This window comes from Canis lupus, chromosome X (genome assembly GCF_003254725.2).
Source record: "Canis lupus dingo isolate Sandy chromosome X, ASM325472v2, whole genome shotgun sequence".
In the NCBI taxonomy this organism is placed as follows: Eukaryota; Metazoa; Chordata; class Mammalia; order Carnivora; family Canidae; genus Canis; species Canis lupus.
In genome coordinates, this window is record NC_064281.1 from 77317628 (window position 1) to 77336972 (window position 19345).

Genomic DNA, 19345 nt, shown 5'->3' on the forward strand with positions numbered 1-19345 from the left:
AAATTTTTACTGCTAGCATATAGAAATGCAATTGATTCTTATATTGACCTGAACTCATTTATTAGTTCTCATAGCTCTTTAGTGGATTTTTTGGGATTTTTTATATATAAGGTCATGTCATCTGCAAATAAAGGAAGCTTTATTTCTTTCCCTTACAATCTGGATGCCTTTTATTTCATTGTACTTACTTATAAGTACTTGATTACGTCAGAAAATAAGAATCTTCATTTTTTAACTATTTAATTATACAAATATAATTTCCATAATAACCTATTTTTCACTACTGACCAGAGATGGATTCTTATCACATACTAAATACTTTTATACTTGGGTATGTTAGTGGGATCTCTGTGTTTTATTCCTCCTGCTATGCTTATTCCAATACCACATTGAGTTTAGCTTGTAGCTTTATAAATCATTCTGCTTCCTTGAAGTGTGAGTTCCTTTATCAGGTATAAATGAAATCCAAACTAGGTAAGATAAAGTAGCCAACACAGTGCCTGGCACTTAGGTGGTATTCTCTAGAGGGCAATACCACATCCTGTGGTTATCCTTTGTGTCCCACCACCCATAGTAATTGTGATTTATAAATAGTTAATAATTTTTACTTTTTTTTCTAGAGCCCAACATTTTAATTATTTTTCTTAACCAAACATCCAAGGATAACCAGGGTAAACAATGTATTAAGAAGATATGTAATGAAATCTGTACTGATGGACAATTGTGATATTCCATTTTTCCATTACATACAAAGCCTACATAATTGATACTGTATTCCCAGTTCCAGCAAAGAATAAACGCATAACAAACAGTTATTATGGGAATTTAAAAAATACAAAGCATTTTTTAAAACATAAGATTAGTTTTAGCACATTATTAATTCTCTCCATGGGTAAATATTAGAAGGAAATACTGAACCAAAATGTCATATTTAGGATCCCTGGGTGGCGCAGCGGTTTAGCGCCTGCCTTTGGCCCAGGGCGCGATCCTGGAGACCAGGGATCGAATCCCACGTCGGGCTCCCGGTGCATGGAGCCTGCTTCTCCCTCTGCCTATGTCTCTGCCTCTCTCTCTCTCTCTCTCTCTGTGACTATCATAAATAAATAAAAATTTAAAAAAAATGTCATATTTATTTTATTTTATTTTATTTTATTTATTTTATTTTATTTTTCATATTTATTTTAAAACAATTTACCAGCTTACTTTTCAGAACATTTTTTTTACCATACCACTCAAGAGCAGGAAAGAGTGCATATGTCCCCAATCCCTTAAGAAATCGGTATGCATTTTCAGATAGATCAATGGTTTTCCTTAATTGTTCATGTCTTTGTTATCTTATTTTTAAAGGCCTTCTACACAAAAAGCTTAAGTGGAAACAGAGACTACTTATTCAGAACTTGTTATAACAAGGCAGTCAGCCACCATTACTTTTATTTGGCAGAGACTGGAAGTCTCTAGGGAGTGGAAAAACTTTAGCTCAAGCAAAAGAGAAGACTAAGTATTATTCTCGGATTGGAGATTGTTGGCATAGGGTTGCTAGAAGCAGGCTAAGAGAACATCTTATGTGATTGGTTTGGGGAGCATATGTGGATTTCTCTTGTTGAGAGGGGTTCAAAAAATAGGGAGGTTGTCAATCGTTGATCAGAGGCTGTGGTTTGGCTTCCTGAGGCTGCTTGCTGCAGAGGTTGCGGTTCTCAGTTCTATTGTCATGTACGATCAGGTCATTGTCTGTTGTATATTTAGTCTCTCACTTAGAAAAAAAATTGTTCTTTTATTCTGCTTCAAATATAATTTTAGTTTTAGATTTCAATAATTAGAAAATGTATGTGCGCATGTCAGGAAAAAGGAATAATTTCATTTTGAGGGGAACAGTTTCCTAATTTTTTTCTAAAGTGCAATATTCTGGGCACGTGGGTGGCTCTGTCGGTTGAGCCTCAGACTCTTGATTTCCCCTCAGGTCAGGATCTCAGGGTCCTGGGATGGAGCCCGGTAGGGGCTCCGAGCTCAACTGGGAGTCGCTGGATGCCCCTCCCCCTTTATTTCTCTAAAATAAAAAAATAAATCTTTAGAAAATAAAAGTGCAATATTCTATGTACGACATTAAAGTTCACATTCATACGATTTCATTGGCTGGCTCTAGTTCTTTCAATGGAAATTAAGAGCAACATGGTCAAGACTCCTCCCCCGCACCGCTCAACCCATTAAAAAAGCCTCTGAGGTTTTTATTAAATTTATTCCTTGGATCACCTCAAGAAGAGAAAAAGGTCAAAACTGCCCAGAGAGGTGCGGGGTGACCCGCAACGCCCCCCGCCCCGGCTGCTGGGCGGGGCGGCAGGGGGGAGGGGGGCGAGCTCCGGTGACGCGACGCTCACGTGACCAACCCGGCGCAGATCTGGGCACCAGTCCGGGAGCCCGCCCTCTTCCTTGCGGTCGGATCCGGAGCGGTTTGCTAGCTCTTAATTGTTGCTCCAGGTTCTTTCAGGTCAGTGTGAGGGCCTTCGTCGCTGCCTGCGGAACCCTGGAATGGGGGATGGGGGTGAGGCACGGACACGGAGAAGAAAAAGGGTGGGAATGGGGTCCGTGTTGAGGAAAGCTGGCGAGAGTGTAGGTAGAGATGGCGGTGGGAAAATGGCTAAAGGGTGAGCTAGCGACCAATCGGCGGAGGGTCGGAAGAGCGGACACCCCTAGTACCCGTGTCCCCTTTCTCCTCACCTCTTCGCTGCCCTCCGTCCATTTTGGAGCCGGAGCTGGTGAGCTTGGGGGCGCCCCGCCAGTGAGACAGTAAAAATAAACCCCCTTTCCCACTCCATGCGTAGAGAAAAAAAGTTGACCTCGAGAGTGGGGAGGCGAGTTGCCTCCGGGGAAGAAGGACACAGAGATCCAAAATTAGTTTGGAAAACATCCTGGTCTGGCGCCGGAGGCGTGAAAAGAAATGGCGGCTGGGGTGTGGGGGGCGGAGGAAGTGGGGGAGGGAAACGTTGGATGAGAAGGGCCGGGATTCTGGAAAGGGGCTCCGAGTCCCTGTGCATCCACCCGAATGCGCAGCCCCTGTGTCCTGTCTTATCTGCAGGTCTGCGTGTCTGTTCTCAGCACTCTGCAGGGCTAGAAAAGGACGAATCTGCTCAGAATTCCTGCAGGTCAGTGAAGAAAGGGGTCTCTGGGCAGGGATCCAGGGGGGGTGGGGAGTGTGGAAGGTAGAGCACCAGCAGAATATGGGGCACCACTGCCCACCTCCTAACACATTTATACACGCTGCTGTGCTGAACAAGCATAGAGAAAATGGCTGGGCTTGCCAGAGAAATGGTTGGCTCATGTGTGTGAGGGGAGAGGGTGGGCAGAAGGCACACGGAAAGGCCGGGCCAGGTCAGGGGAACCCTGATAAGGGGAAAGATGCCAGTACTATCCAGACCTGCATTCCACCCCCAAGCCCTGTTTCCTTGTCTCCTCTTTGTCTCCTCTTCCTCCCCACCCTAGGACAGGAAAAGGAGGGGAAATCTCAACATGGAAAAACTCTGCAATGAAAATGAAGGAATGACTGAGAACCAAGGAAAGATGGAATACAAAGAACAGCCACAGGATGTGGAAGAACCCGAAGTAGATTGTACTCTGGAAAACCAGGAAAAGTTAGAAAATGAGAGAAAGACAGAAGATGAGGAAATACTAAAGGATAAAGAAAAGTCAGAAAGTATGACAAAGCCAAAGGATGGAAAGCCAGCGGAGAACGAGGGAAAGCCAGCGGAGAGCGAGGGAAAGCCAGCGGAGAGCGAGGGGAAGCCAGCGGAGAGCGAGGGGAAGCCAGCGGAGAGCGAGGGGAAGCCAGCGGAGAGCGAGGGGAAGCCAGCGGAGAGCGAGGGAAAGCCAGTGGAGAGCGAGGGAAAGCCAAAAGAAGAAGGAAAACCGGTGAGTGAGGGAAAGCCAAAAGAAGAAGGAAAACCAGTGAGTGAGAGAAAGCCAAAAGAAGAAGGAAAACCAGTGAGTGAGGGAAAGCCAAAAGAAGAAGGAAAACCAGTGAGTGAGGGAAAGCCAAAAGAAGGAAAGCTAGTGAGTGAGGGAAAGCCAAAAGAAGAAAACTTAGAGAGTGAGGGAAAGCCAGTGAATGAGGAAAAGCCAAAAGAAGAAAAGCCAGCCATCGAACCAAGGGCTGCAGGAAAGCGCCCAGCTGGGGATGATGTACCCAGGAAGGCCAAAAGAAAAACCAACAAGGGGCTGGCTCAGTGCCTCAAGGAATATAAGGAGGCCATACACGATATGCATTTGAGCAATGAAGAGATGATAAGAGAATTTGATGAGATGGCCAGGGTAGAGGATGAGGTGAAGAAAACCAGACAGAAATTGGGGGGGTTTATGTGGATGCAAAAAAGTTTACAGGACCCCTTCCACCCGAGGGGCCCAAGGGAACTGAGGGGTGGGTGCAGGGCCCCACAGAGGGGCTTTGAAGACATTCCTTTTGTGTAGTGCCCTTGGCAGGCATTTGCCCTGTGCTTTAACCTTATGCTAATACTTGCTTTAGCTATCACTCTGTTATCCAACTGCAACCCTTGATGTTTCAGTAGATTTTTGTCCATTGCATGGAAAAATGTTTATGGCATATTGTAAAATTAAAAAGAAGAGTTTGATGAACCATATATATGGCATCAGTCCATTTTTGTAAAACTACGAAGGTATTTACTTAGTGATTTATGTACAGAGGAAACTGAAAGCTGTGTCCTGGTTATCTGTGGCTGATTTTTTTTTCTGTTCTTTTTTGTTCATTGTATATTTTCTCCTAAAAAACATAGATTACTTTCATTATGAAAACAATATATACCAAGCAATCAAAATAACTGTTCGTTTAGCTTATGAATACAGTGGAGACACCAAAAATCCTTGGTCAGTATATAAAATGTTTTGTAAAATTCATGTTTGAGACTGGAAGCTGGAAGACTCAACCTGGCCGTTACTACAGATCCATTGCTGTAACAGTCTTGTCATCTTATCAAATGGGATAATACTTGCCTTCCAGGGCTGTAGAGAAGATCAGATGAGGTAATACTAGGAGCTGTGTTGATCTGGCTCCAACTCTTAGCCTTGCAGTAGCAGAACCAGAACTCTGTCATATGTTTAGGGGAGCTATAAAAGACATCTCACTTGTGTCCAGGAGTAAGTCAGATAAAAAGTGGGTATCACTGTCCCCAGGGTAATGCCATGTCTCTTGGGCACTGTGCTCCTTCTCAGGGGCTCTGTACCCTCCTGAAGCCCCAGCTGCTACTGGTGGGCTGGAGACCACAATGGACTAAAGCAACGGTGTCTCAACAGAAAGATGGAGAATTCTCTACCTACAACAGTTACCCTAACTCAGGTGGGTATTACCCGATTGTCATAGAGCCTTGATATTTTATAAAGTTTTTAGAAAACATTCCTTTCCAGACTTTTTGTTGATTTGTGTGTGCTTTTGCATATAGCCATCTCCACTGGATTTAGATACTGGAGATTGAGCCAGAAAAATCTGACCAGATGCTGTGCTGTTCTCACCTGTTAATCTCTTGTCTACTGATACTTCTCTTAGGGAATTGTCTCAAGAAGTTTGTGTTAAGCCCTGCCTTACCATTTCAACAGATCCATCTATCTATGTGATCCCTGCCCCACCCCCAACTCTTCATTAGCCTTTTACTTTTAGTGTTTTTTAAATACACTTTCATTTTAGGAGTTATAGATTTACAGAATTATTGCAATAATAGTACAGAATTTCTGTATACTTCATACCCAGTATCCTCTATTCACATCTTATGTTAGTATGGTGCATTTGTTACAATGAACCAATATTGATACATCTTATTTAATGTCCTTTTTCTGTTCTAGGATCCTATACAGGTTACCACCTTACATTTAGTCATCTTGTCCATAGGCTCCTCTTGGCTGTGACAGTTTCTCAGACTTTCCTTGTTTTTGATGCCCTTGACACTTATGAGAAGTACTGGTCAGGCATTTTGTATAATGTCCCACAGTTTTGGTTTGCTTGATTTTTTTCTTGTGGTTACATAGGCATTAAATGCTTTTTGGGAAGAACACCAGGAAGGAAGTGCCATACTCACCACATCATGTAAAGGGTACATGTTACAGGGTGCATGGCTGGCATAGTAAAAAAATATTAAATTCTTGATCTCGAGGTCGTGAGTTCAAGCCCCATGTTGGGTGTTTTAAAAAAAAAAGTACATACTATCAAAACTATCAATATTACACTGTTGATGTTAACTTTCATCACCTGGGTGAGGTAGTTTTAGGATTCTCCATGGCAAAATTACTCTTATTTCTCCCTTTCCATACTGTACTCTTTAGAAGAAAGTCACTGCATAGTCCACACTTAAGGACTGAGTGATGTTAGGTTACACCTACCTGAGAGTGAAGTATCTATAGATTTATTTGTAATTTATAAAATATTTGACTATTCTCCTATTAATGTATTTTATTTATATCAGTATGGACTCTTTTTTTTAAAAAAGGTTTTATTTTAATTCTAGTTAACATACAGCATAATATTAGTTCAGGTGTACAAATACAGTGATTGAACAGTTTGATACATCACGCTGTGGTCATCATGACAAATGCACTCTTTAATCCCCATCACCTATTTCACTCATCCCTACAGCACCCTCCCCTCTGGTAACCATTAGATTGTTCTCTATAATTAAAAGTCTGTTTCTTGCTATGTCTCTCTCTTATTTTTTTTTGGTTTCTTAAGTTCCAAATATGAGTGAAAGCATATGGTATTTGTCTCTGACTTATTTCACTTAGCATTATACTCTAGGTGCAAAAGGCAAGATTTTATTGTTTTTTATGGCTAAATAATATTCCACTGTCCCTCAAAAAGTTAAAAATATAACTACCTTATGGTCCAGTAATCAGTATTTTATAATTTTGTATTATAATCTAATACTACACATATTTTCCAACTTTGGCCATTGGGAGCTCTTTCACTTGGCTCTTGTGTTTATTTAATGTACCTCCTTCCATCACTGTGTGTGTGCATGTGTGCCCATATATGTGAGTGTTTAACACTTTCTGGCACTACAAGATGGTGTAGTCCTGTATATTTTCTGTCCAAGCCATTTCTCCAAGGGGCCTTGATACCTTTGGTTAGAGAATGGTATCAAAACCAAGATCTGGGTGCCAAGAGTACTCATTACTATTGGGGTATCATTGCTTCTAGGCCCTCGCAGCTGACAGAACAGAGAGATCTGTTAATAAGAAATAACCCATGTGTATAGATGCATGTTTATATATGTTTCCATCTTTAATTATTTTTATATATTTATTTATATATAGAGAAAAAATTTACCTTAGTTTTATAGACTCCACTCACCTACAAAGTTATCTGTGTCAACACCTTATTCCCCCATCCCTTTCAGTGGGGTTGTTTCATACATTTGTAATACACTTAGTTTCTGTAGGCACATTCTGCATTTTGAGAGTGCTGTAATTTATGGTATCTTTAAATTTAAAATTCCAGTTGTTCTTTGGCCAGTATATAGGAAAGCAATTGACTTCTGAATACTTCTGTATATTAGTTTTACAGCTTTACAGACCTTGTAGCCAGTTTGTCAGTGCTGTGGCATTTCTACATAGACCATCATGTCATCTGTAAAGAGACAGTATTATTTCCTCCATTCCTATCTGTATATGTTTTAGTTCCTTTTTTGTGTTACTGCACTAGCTAAGACTTCCAGGATGATGTTTAATAGGAGCAATGAGAAAAGAGTACCTACCCTTGTTCCTGATATTAGAGTGAAGTGTTCTCCTCACCATTAAGTATGATGTTATAGATTTCTTATAGATACTCAAATTGAGGTGTTCCCTTCTGAGAACCTTTATGATAAATGGATGTTGGATTCTGTCATATACTTTTCCTGTATCAAGTGATAAGATCATATATCTTATTTAGCCTGTGTTTGTGGTGGATTATACTAATTGATTTTCAAATGTTAAATCAGTTTTGCATGCCTACAATAAATTCCACTTTTTAGGTACATAATTTTTAAAACATTGTTGCAATTTTCTGATACTTTATTGAGGATTTTGTGTCTGTGTTCATGAGAGATACTGGTCTGTAGTTTTCCTTTCTTGTAATGTCTTCTGTGTGTTTTTGGAATTAGAGTAATAGTGAATTTACTTCAGAGAGTAAATCAAGCATTCTCTCTACTTCTGTTTTCTTTTTTTAAGATTTTATTTATTTATTCATGAGACACACACAGAGAGAGGCAGAGACATAGGCAGAGGGAGAAGCAGGCTCCCTGTAAGGAGCCCAGTATGGATCTTGATCCTGGGACCAGGATCATGCCTGAGCCAGAAGCAGCTGCTCAACTGCTGAGCCACCCAAGCATCCCTCTCTACTTCTGTTTTATGGAAGACATTGTGGAGAATTGGTATTATTTCTTACTCAGAAGTGTGGTAGAATTCCCTGATGACCTCTAAATGTTCACTGGTGATCCTTTAAACTTTGGTAGAATTTGGTCTTGGTTATTTGTATCTTTGGAAGGTTATGGATTATTGATTTAATTTCTTTAATAGATACAGGACTTATTTAGGTTATCTTTTTCTCCTTGTGTGAGTTTTAGCAGTTTGCCTTATTGAAGGGAATTGGTTCATTGTATCTAAGTTATCAAATTTGTAGGCATAGAGTTGTTCATAGAATTTCTTCATTATCTTCTTAATGTTCATGTAATCACTAGTGATAACCTTACTTTCATTTCTGATTTTGTTAATTTGGATCTTTTTTCTTGATTATCCTGGCAAGAGATTTAACAATTTTTTTTAATCTTTTCAAAGAATTGCCTTTTGGTTTTTTTTTTTCTACTTTCTTCCCTTTTTAGTTGTATTGATTCCTAATTATTAATTTATTTTCTTCTGCATGCACTATGCTTAAAATTATTCTTTTTTTAAAATTTTTTTATTTTATTTATTTATGATAGGCACACAGTGAGAGAGAGAGAGAGAGAGGCAGAGACACAGGCAGAGGGAGAAGCAGGCTCCATGCACCGGGAGCCCGACGTGGGATTCGATCCCTGGTCTCCAGGATCGCGCCCTGGGCCAAAGGCAGGCGCTAAACCGCTGCGCCACCCAGGGATCCCCTAAAATTATTCTTCTTTGTTTACTTTCCTGAGGAGAAAACTTATGTTAATCAATGTTAGATCTTTTTCATTTTTCTCACATAAGAAATTTCCATCTAAGCATTGCTTTTTCTACAGCCCCAAAATTTTGATAGGTTATATTTTATTTTTATTTAGTTCAAAATATTTTTGTATTTCTATTGAGACTTCTTCCTTGACTCCTGTTTAGAATGTTTAGTTATGTGTTAATTTCCAAATGTTTGTGTTTTTCCATCTTTTTGTTGTTGATTTCTACTTTAATTCCATTGAGAGCATACCTTTAGGATTTCTATTCTTTTAAATTTGTTAAGGTGTATTTAATGGTCTAGAATATGGATTCTTGGTGAATGTTCTCTGTGAACTTGAAATAATCATGTTCTGATATTGGATGGAATGTTCTATAAATGACATTTTAGATCAAATTGATTGATAGTGCTGTTCAGGTCAATATATCCTTGTAGATATTTTGCCTGCCTAATCTGTCAATTACTGACTGGGGGGGGTGGGGTTGAAGTCTGTAATTCTAATAATAGATTTGTTTCTCCTTTCAGTTTTGTCAGTTTTTGCCTCTTATATTTTGACACTTTTGTTAGATGCATATATATTTAGGATTATTATATGTTTTTTTCCAGAATTAATCCCTTTATTATTATGTAGTGCCTTTTTTTTAATCTCTGAAACTTTAATTGTTCTCAAGTCTGCTTTATCTGAAGTTACATAGCTATTCCAGCATTGTTGGTTTGTTTGTTTGTTTTGTAGGCTCTATGCTCACTGTGGGGTTTGAACTCATGGCCCCAAGATCAAGAGCCAAATACTCTACCCACTGAACTCCAGCATCCTTTTATGTTCATTGTTCTTTTGATTAGTATATATGGTGGTATAAATCTTTCTCCATTGCTTTAGTTGTAACCATTCAAAGTCTTTATTTTTAAAGTGGGCCTTTTGTCCAAAAACGATTTTATTTGATCATTCTGACCATTTCTGTCTTGAATAGGTCTATTAGGAGCATTCATACTAAAAATGATTTTTGATATATATTTAGATTAATATCAACCATGTTTATAACTTTTCTATTTATTTCCAAGGCTTGCTGCTGCTTCTGCCTTCTCTAGTTTTGAGTATTTTACATGATTCCATTTGTCTTCTCTTAGTGTATCAGTTATATTTCTTTAAAAAAATTTTAGTGATATCCCTCAAGTTTACAATACATAATTTTAACTAGGATCACTTTCAAAGAGCATTCTTCTGCTTCACCGATGTGTAGTATAGGTACCTTATTACAGGGTATTCATCATTCATCTCACTTATCCATATGCTATAATCACTATATTGTTAATATTATTTTAGACATTTGTCTTTTGTATCATTTAAGCATAAGAAAAAAAATTTCATTGTAGTTTCAGTTATTCCACTTCCATTTCTCTTTATGAAGATTGGAGTTGCTGACCTATTTTGAGTTGGTGATCAACTTTCTTCTGCCTGAAGAAAATCATTTAACATTTCTTTAAGGGAAGGTTTGCTAGTCGTTAGTTTTTGCTTGTCTGAGAAAATTTTTATTTCTCCACTTTTGAAGGATAATTTTGCTGGTTATAAAAATTTTAATTTGATGGAGTTTTTTCTTTCAACACTTTATTTCCACAGTTGCATAGATAGGACTGTTAATGCTGAAATGGAAGATTAGTTATTTCTCCTTATAGTTCTGTCGAATTTTTATTTATTTATTTTGAGGTCAATTTCATAAGTGCATACAAATTTTAAAATACCATAAAGTGACACTCCTTATGTTTTGTAATGTTTTTAGCTTTGAAGTCTATTTTGTTGTTTTACCATAATGGATTTTTTGGTTACTGTTTTCATTTTATAATTTTTTTCTATACTTTTACTTTCAGTCTTTATTTTTATATTTGTCTTATAAACAATATAACATTGTGTGTTTTCAGTCTGAAAATCATTGTCTTTTAATTGCTTCATATAAATCATTTACATTTAATGTACTTACTGATATTAATAGATATGTTAACCATTTTATCAAGTTCCTTCTCTGTGTCCCATCTGATCTATGTTAGTTTTCTCTTCTTTAGGATTATTTTATTTTCCCCCTCTGTTTAGAAGTTTTACACTTTTACTCTGCCTTAATGGTTTTCTGGCAATTAGAGCACACAGTCGACTTATCAAAGGCTAATACTAATTCTGTACTTTCACAGACTCCCCTGATAATGCCAGAACTTAATTTTTTAAAGATTATATTTATTTATTCATGAGAGACACACTTTTAGAGAGGCAGAGACTTAGGCAGAGGGAGAATCAGGCTCCCTGCTGGAGCCTGATATGGGACTTGATCATAGGACTCCAGGATCACAATGTGAGCCAAAGGCAAATGCTAAACCACTGAGTCACCCAGGTGTTCCATGCCAGAACTTTAAATACTTTTACTCCAGCCCTCTTGACTCATGTTATTTGTTGGTATTGATTCAAGTTTGCATACATATTTATCTTTTTAATTGTTTTTCCCTTTGTGATATCCAGCATACCATCTGGGGTCATTTTCCTGTTATCTGAAAAATGCCCTTTAGCATTCACTATTTCCTTTGGTTCTTCCCTGCTGATGGAAAGCTCTCATTTTATTTGCAAAGGTCTTTATTTCACCATTAATTTTGAAAGGTATTTCTGTTGGTTGTCAATTTTTTTGGCTGGCAGTTATTTTCTTTCAAGTTACTAAAGATAGCATTCTACTGTCTTCATACCTCCATTGTTGCTATTGAGAAGCCATCAATCAACCTAACTTTTGTTCCTTTCAAGGCATACTCTTATTTTTCTGGCTACTTTTATGATTGTCTTTTTGTCTTTGATTCTCTGCAAGGTCACTATTATGCATCTATGTGTGTTTCTTTTTACTCTGGGATACCTTGGACTTCATGGATCTATGGATCAGTGTCTTTCATCAGTTCTGAAAAATCCTCAGTTGTATCTTCAAAGGTTGCCTCTGAACACTTCCATTTCTCTTTTCTTTTAGAACTCCAAGTAAACATTTGTTAGATTTTATCATGCCCTCCTATCAGAGTTTTCCATCTTTTTGACTACCTGTGCAGCCTTATAGATAGTTTCATCTGAACATAATTTGTAGTTCTTTAGTTCTCTTTTGAGCTGCATCTAATCTGTTAAAGCTATCCATTGAGTTTTTAATTTCAGCTGAGTTTTTTTGTAGTTTTAGAATTCCCATTTTTTTTCACTCTTTTCTGATTTTTAGCATCCTGTTGAAATTTTCAAGATTGGATTTTATTTATCTGAATACACTAAGCATTGTCATTTAACAATCTGATGATTCAGATAATTCAAAGTTAATGGACCTGTTTGCGTTGACTGTTTTGTCTACTGCTTACTTTTGATGTCTTTTTTATTTGTATTCCTGGTTATCTTTTTGTGTGGGCATTGTACATGAACAGTTGTTTGTTGAAATAATTTGGGGCTTAAGATAATGGACACTTAACTCCAGAGAAGATTTTGTTTGCATTGGTCAGGGTTTATAACGGTTCTTCCTGTTTGGAAACACCATAATCTATGTTCAAAGTTTAGTTTACTAGTTCACCTAGATGTTGCAAGGCCAAAGTAAAAGATTTTGTGAGAGCTAGTTTACTTCCAGTTTATAATTACACTTAAGTTGAAACATTTGAGGTTCCCAGCATCCTATGGGTGATGGTTTGTTAGGAAATCTCTCCCCTTGTAATGAGTCTTGGGCTTTGATTTGCTGCTTTGAGTCAGCTGTAGCTTCAACTCAGTTTGGCATTGGTGTATTACTTAACCTCTATTCCTAACCACAGATGCCCTCGGGACAAATAGTTAACCTTATGAATACTACAAGAAAACATGGGTAAATTCCTCTTTGACCTCAAGTAGGAAAAGCATTATTGACTATGAATCAAAATCTAGATGCAATAAAATAAAAGTTTGATGAATTGTACTACTCGTGGACAGCCCGGGTGGCTCAGCGGTTTAGCGCCGCCTTTAGCCCCTGGGCGAGATCCTGGAGACCTCGGATCCAGCGTCGCGCTCCCTGGGTGGAGCCTGCCTCTCTCTGCCTGTGTCTGTCTCTCTCTCTCATAAATAAAACCTTAAAAATAAAACTATTAAAAATTTTGACTATTCGTTTTAATGCATGATAGAAATACACTATATACAAAGTAGAAAAGCAACTAACAATCTGGAAGTATTTGTAACAAAATCCTAATATAGTTAATGTATAAAGAATACTGAAAGATGAGGGGAGAAGGACCAATAACCCAACAAAAATGTGGAAAGACATGAACAATTTACAATGGTATTAAATTTGTCCCCAAAACATGCAAAATAAAATGTCATTGAGACACTACTACTTACCTATCATGTTAGTGAAAATTAAAAAGTATTCCAACCCATGTTGGGAAAGGTGTGAAGAGACCAGCACTCTCTTATACTGCCAATGGGAAACCAAAAGGGGTCTAGGGCTCAAGGGGAGGGAACATCCTAGCGATGGAGATTTGAGAATCATCTGTGCTTAAAGGGAAATGAACAGAAATCTCTCAGGAGAGAGAACTTGTGGACTGAGGAGAGAGGAGGCCCAGGAACACAGCCACTCAAGGTGGCAGGGCTGCTTCCTGGCCGGCACTACTACCTGGGCTCTGGAGTCAGAACGGGTCTTGAAAGCTGCTTGTGGGACGCAGTTGCTCAGCGCTCCTGGCAAAGTCCCGTACCCTCCCTGTGATCAGCAGTCACACCTGGCAATGACGTGCATCTCAGAGGGATGCTGTACGAGGACCTGCGATGCGCCAGGTAAAGCACCTGCCCTTGGGAAGCCGCCTGGCTCTTCTTGATTCTCTCTTTGCCACCCCGACCCCCACCGTGTGTGGTTGCTCATTCCCTTGGGGATGGGGTTGAGGGGGCGGGTTGGGGGACTGAGCTCGGCTGACGCGGCGCTCACGTGACCAGCCGGGCGCCGACGTGGGCAGCAGCCCCCGCTCCCGCCCGCTCGCCTGCTCGCCCCGCGGTCCGGTCCCTGCTCTGTCCGCTCGCGTCGCCCGTGTGGAACCAGCTACCTGAGCTGCCCGGGCGGCTGACGAGGGGCGAGCGGGCTTCGGCGAGCCCGAGGAGGCGCAGGCCTGCCCGGGCCCGGCAGGTCAGTGTGAAGGTGGGCGCTGCGGGCAACCCTGAGCAAGGGTGGAGGTGGATGGGAGTAGGAACCGGGAGCAGCACGGAGCAGGAAGGGGTCTGGGAGGTTGGTGAGGATGGGGGGCGCAGCGCAGATGTGGGCAGGTGGGGAGGAGCACCCCATAGCAGGCCCCGCTGCTGCCTCCTCCACGCCCCTCCTCTGCGCCCTCCATCCGTTTTTGGACCTGAAATGGGGGGGGGCGCCCTGCGACAGTGAAATGTAGACATATTCTAGAAATAAACCCCCTCACACTGCATCTAAAAGGAAATATTGACCTCAGCGGAAAGGGGGTGGGAGTGGGTGGCTTGCCTGCAGGGGAGGGGGACCCAGACCTAAACAGTTTGGAAAGCATCCTGGTCTGGATCCTGAGGCCTGAAAAGTAATGGCGGCTGGGAGGCAGGGGAGGTAGGAGAGGGAAATGTTCCTTGAGTAGGGCTGATTCAGGAAAGAAACTTCAGTTGGCTGAGTGCACAGGCCCTGCCCCTGTCTCCTGTCTATCTGCAGGTCTGTGTGTCTATCCCCAGCACTCTACAAGGCTAGAAAAGGAGGAGGAACCTGTCCAGAATCCCTGCAGGTGAGTGAAAGGGAGGAAGGGCACTGGACAGAAACAGTGTGGGGAGGGTGTAGAGGGCACACCGAATGCAGAATTTGAGGTCCCCACTGCCCATCCTCCATACCACGCTGAAGGATGGTACAGAAGGTGGTAGGGCCTGCCAGGGAAATGGCTGGCTCTCACATGTGGGAGGAATTGTAGGGTAAAAGGTGGGCAGAAGTCACACTTGGACGGCTTGGCCAGGTCAAGAGAACCCAGCCAAGGGAAGGATGCTAGTACTATCAGCACCTGCATTCCACCTCCAAGCCCTCAGTCTCCCTTGTCTCCTTTGTCTTCTCTTCCCCCTCCTACCCCACCCCCTAGGACAAGGAAAAGAAGGGGAAATCTCAACATGGAAAAACTCTACAATGAAAATGAAGGAAAGCTGGAAATCAAGGGACAGCCAGAAGATGAAGTAGAGCCTGAAGATGAAGGAAAATCAGATGAGGAAGAAAAGCTGGAAGAGGAAGGGAAGCCAGGGCATGAGGGAAAGCTCCAGAATAAGGGACAGCCAGATGATGAGGGAAAGCAAGAAAAGCAGGGCAAGTCTGAAAATGAGGGAAAACCACATGGTGAGGGCAAGCCAGAATCCCAGGCAAAGCCTGAGGGTGAGCCACGGGCTGCCGAAAAGCGCCCAGCTGAAGATTATGTGCCGAGGAAAGCAAAAAGAAAAACGGACAGGGGGACAGACGATTCCCCCAAGGACTATCAGGAGGACCTACAGGAAAAGCACTTGGGAAGTGAGGAGATGATGAGAGAATGTGGAGATATGTCAAGGGCTCAGGAAGAATTAAGGAAAAAACAGAAAATGGGTGGTTTTCATTGGATGCAAAGAGATGTACAGGATCCGTTTGCCCCAAGGGGGCAACGAGGTGTCAGGGGGGTGAGGGGCGGAGGTAGAGGCCAAAGGGGTTTACATGATATCCCATATCTTTAATGCCTTTGGCCTTCAATTCTAACTTCTCTAATGAGAATATTGCTGACCCTGCTTTCCCTGGCAGGCATTTGCCAGGCTATGTGCTTTAACCTTAAGCTGATACTTTGCTTTAGGTGTCACTTTTGTTACCAGCAGCCTTTTGATCCAATTACAGTGTTCTCTGTCTTTCAGTAGGGGATTCTAACCCATGTGCATGGAAGAAATATTCATGGTACACTGTAAAATAACAATAAAAAAAAGTTTTCAGAACCACATATACAGTATCAGAACATTTTTGTAGAAATATGTTTGCATAATGCATTTGTGCACAGAGAAAGCTCTGAAAATGTATACACTACAAAGTAAATGATGGTTTTTCCTGTATGGTAGCCAAAAAAGGTCTCATTTGTATTCAAACAGGAGTCCAATCACCTGATGGTTAGGTACCTCCATGCCATTCCTCTGAATGTTACTCATTCCCATGCCTCCCCCTAGCTATAACCATGTCAGTGGGCACTGCCACTCCTTCAGAGTCCAATACCATCTTATGGTTCCCACCATGTGTGATTCTTTTTATTTGCTTTGTCACTAACCACTTCTTCCTAAAGGATGGTTGTTTGTCATAATAAAAAAAATCTAGAAATCAATACATGATAAACTGAAATGTTCAGTGAATTTATGAGGGCAATGAAGACACTTAAAATTCCTGTTGCCCGAATGTAAAATGATACATAAAACTCACATTATCTCTGGGACTCATAGCTAGAGAAATCGACCCGGTGGTTATAACAACAGATTCAGTGCTGTAAGCATCAGTCTTGTCATCTGTGAAATGGGAATAAAACTTAACTTCACATACTGCTGAGTGGATCAGATGGGATACTGAGTATGTGGGCTATGTTGGGCTGGCACCTTTGCTAGGACCCTAGACAGTCAAATACTCAGGGGAAGACTGAAGATAGGTCTCATCAGTGCCTAGGAACAAGATCAAGCAGCTGAGAAGAGGGTGCCACCTTTCTCTGGGTACTACCATATCTGCTGGGCATTCCTGTTCAAGCTCTGCCCTGTATCCTCTACTAACAGTTATTGATACGGAGTCATGACAAAGCCCCTCTGATTCCCTATCATCCCTAGAGGGCCAAAGCCCCTACTTGACTGCAATAGGAGTGTGGATAAAGCCTCTCCCAGCCTCAACGTTGTGCTACTCAGGTGGTATTGCCCCACAGCTGTTTGGGCTGTCCTGTATTCCATAGTTCTTAGTATAGGCATTACCACTTTTAGTTCATTTTATATTTGCTTATAGTTTGTTTTCTCTTCAGAGGACTCGGATATTTGGGGTACACTGGGGGCTGTCCTGAGACTAATCTATGGACCAGACAATGGATGGTTATTTGAATTGAACACTACACCACAGTACCCCAAGGAAACCATATATAAATTTACATATCTTTCTTTTTTAAAGATTTTATTTATTTATTTGATATAGAGAGGGAGAAAGCACAAGTATGCAGAGCGGCAGGCAGAGGGAGAGCGAGAAGCAGGCTTCCCACCAAGCAGAGAGCCAGACTGGGGCTCAGATCCCAGGACTCTGGGATCATGACTTGATCTGAAGGCAGATGAAGGCAGATGCTTAACTGACTGGGCCACTCAGGCACCCCAATTTATATACCTTTCTTAGTGTGAATTTTCTAAAGTACCTTGGCTGGCTTGCCATACAAAATCAAGGGACCTGTCTACACGTAATCACAGAAGATTACACAACTGAGTTTCAAGCTGAAAATATCCCTTTCCATTGCAAGCCAATTCCAACTGAAAAGGGTAATAGTGCTCTTAAAAATATTAACTTGATGTTAGGCATTTTATTTAACCCACTAGTATTTTCCTTTATCAAAGCACTTTCTTATTCATCCTGATATACCTTACACTGTCCTTGACACATATACTTAATAAATTATGACTGAATCAGGATCCTTGAATTTAGAGGATAATTATTCATGGATTAGAAGACTCAATAAAGTTAACATGGTAATTCTCTCCAAAATTGATCTATAAATTCAATGCCATCCCAATAGAAATCTCAGCAAACTGGGATTCTAAATTACATGGAAAAGCAAAGGACATAAGATAGCCAAAATATATTGAAAATGAAGAACAAAGTTGGGGGACTCACTGCCTGACTTTAACTATAAAGCTACAGTAATCAAGACTGTGTAGTATTGGCATAAGCATAGACATATAGATCAATGGAATAAAACAGACATTCCAGAAATAGGTGTACAGGTATATAATCAATTCATTTTTTTAAAGATCCGAAAGTAATTTAATGGAGAAAAATAGACTTTTCAACAATGATTCTGGAACAATTAGATGTTGTTTTAGTTCTGGTGGATGGACTGTGTGACTTAACACACATTTATTTCTCACAGTTCTGGAATCTGTGAAGTAAAAGATCAAGGCACTAATGAATTTGGGGTCTGGTGAGGCCTGATTCCTGGTTCATAAAGAGATATATTCACATGACAAAAAGGGCAAAGGAGCTTTCTGGGGTCTCTTTTATAATAGAACTAATCCCATTCATGACAGCTCCACCACATGGCCTAATCACTCCCCAAAGATCCCACCTCCAGATACCATTGGATGTTAGAATTTTTAACATATGAATTTTGGGATTATACGTTCAGTCTATAGCCGACATCTATATAAAAAAAGTACCCTTGCCTCACACCATATGCAAAATATGAATTCAAAATGGCTCATAAATCAAAATGCAAAAACAAAAATTATTAAAGCTTCATTTAAAAATAGTAAAAAATATGGGATAATCTGTAGTTGCAAAATAAAATATTGCTTATTTAATGTTGTAATGGTTTATATACTTTTGATATTATTTTTCTGCCACCACCTACTTAATAAGTTCCAGTTTTTCCTACTAAGAAATGGAAAAATCAAACGCTAATGATAAAACATTTAAATGCAGACAATAAAACTTAAAATATTGGTAGAGGGGTGTCAAGCTGGCTAAGTCAGTGAAGCATGCAACTCTTGATCTTGGGATCCAGAGCCCAAGGGGTTGTGAATTCAAGCCCCACAATGAGTGTGGAGATTATGTAAAATATATTTTAAATAAAATATTGTTACAAAAATAGGAATAAAGGGGTTATCTTGGGTTAGGCAAACCTTTCATAAGAGGATATAAGTGCTAACAAAAAAGTTTATAAATTGGACCACATAAATACATATATTTTTAAAGATTTTTATGTATTTATTTGACAAAGAGTGCAAGCAAGCACAAACAGGGGAAGTTGCAGGCAAAGGGAGAGGGAGAAGCAGACTCCCCGTTGAGCAGGGAGCCTGATGTGGGGCACCATACCAGGACCCTGGGATCATGAGCCGAGCCGAAAGGCAAACACTTAACCGACTGAGCCAACTTGATGCCCCTGGACCACATAAGTATTAAAATATTTTTAAACAACTCCTCAAAAGCCACCAAAATGTTAGGAAAATGAAATGACAAGCTTCCACTTGGAGGAAGA

At 40.4% G+C, this 19345-nt stretch overlaps 2 protein-coding genes and 1 long non-coding RNA gene across 11 annotated transcripts; 2 read left to right on the forward strand and 1 right to left on the reverse strand.

Annotated features, from left to right (window-relative positions):
- Nucleotides 1–2214: 2214 nt before the first annotated feature.
- LOC112649370 (uncharacterized) lies at nucleotides 2215–3076 on the reverse strand. The gene is made up of 2 exons (XR_007409268.1): nucleotides 2713–3076; nucleotides 2215–2518 (listed from the first exon to the last, which is right to left on the reverse strand). It is a non-coding gene; the product is annotated as an uncharacterized LOC112649370 (long non-coding RNA).
- TCEAL4 (transcription elongation factor A like 4) lies at nucleotides 2332–4625 on the forward strand. 7 transcript variants are annotated; one of them, XM_025431592.3, is made up of 3 exons: nucleotides 2332–2482; nucleotides 3071–3137; nucleotides 3475–4625. In XM_025431592.3, the coding sequence occupies exon 3, from the start codon at nucleotides 3502–3504 to the stop codon at nucleotides 4453–4455; it is 954 nt and encodes a 317-aa protein (XP_025287377.3). In that variant the 5' UTR covers nucleotides 2332–2482; nucleotides 3071–3137; nucleotides 3475–3501; the 3' UTR covers nucleotides 4456–4625. The 7 variants fall into 7 exon arrangements, with proteins under 7 accessions (XP_025287377.3, XP_048963066.1, XP_048963068.1 ...); XM_049107109.1 differs by having other exon boundaries at nucleotides 3480–4625; XM_049107111.1 differs by having other exon boundaries at nucleotides 2390–2486; nucleotides 3071–3141.
- A 92-nt stretch (nucleotides 4626–4717) lies between these two features.
- Nucleotides 4718–16076, forward strand: TCEAL3 (transcription elongation factor A like 3). Of its 3 annotated transcripts, XM_025431594.3 has the most exons (4): nucleotides 4718–5338; nucleotides 13660–13928; nucleotides 14809–14878; nucleotides 15221–16076. In XM_025431594.3, exons 2-4 carry the CDS (start codon nucleotides 13664–13666, stop codon nucleotides 15831–15833), a joined length of 948 nt encoding a protein of 315 aa, XP_025287379.2. In that variant the 5' UTR covers nucleotides 4718–5338; nucleotides 13660–13663; the 3' UTR covers nucleotides 15834–16076. The 3 variants fall into 3 exon arrangements, with proteins under 3 accessions (XP_025287379.2, XP_025287382.1, XP_025287380.1); XM_025431597.3 differs by lacking the exons at nucleotides 4718–5338; nucleotides 13660–13928 and adding an exon at nucleotides 14098–14283; XM_025431595.3 differs by lacking the exons at nucleotides 4718–5338; nucleotides 13660–13928 and adding an exon at nucleotides 14098–14271.
- Nucleotides 16077–19345: the final 3269 nt, after the last annotated feature.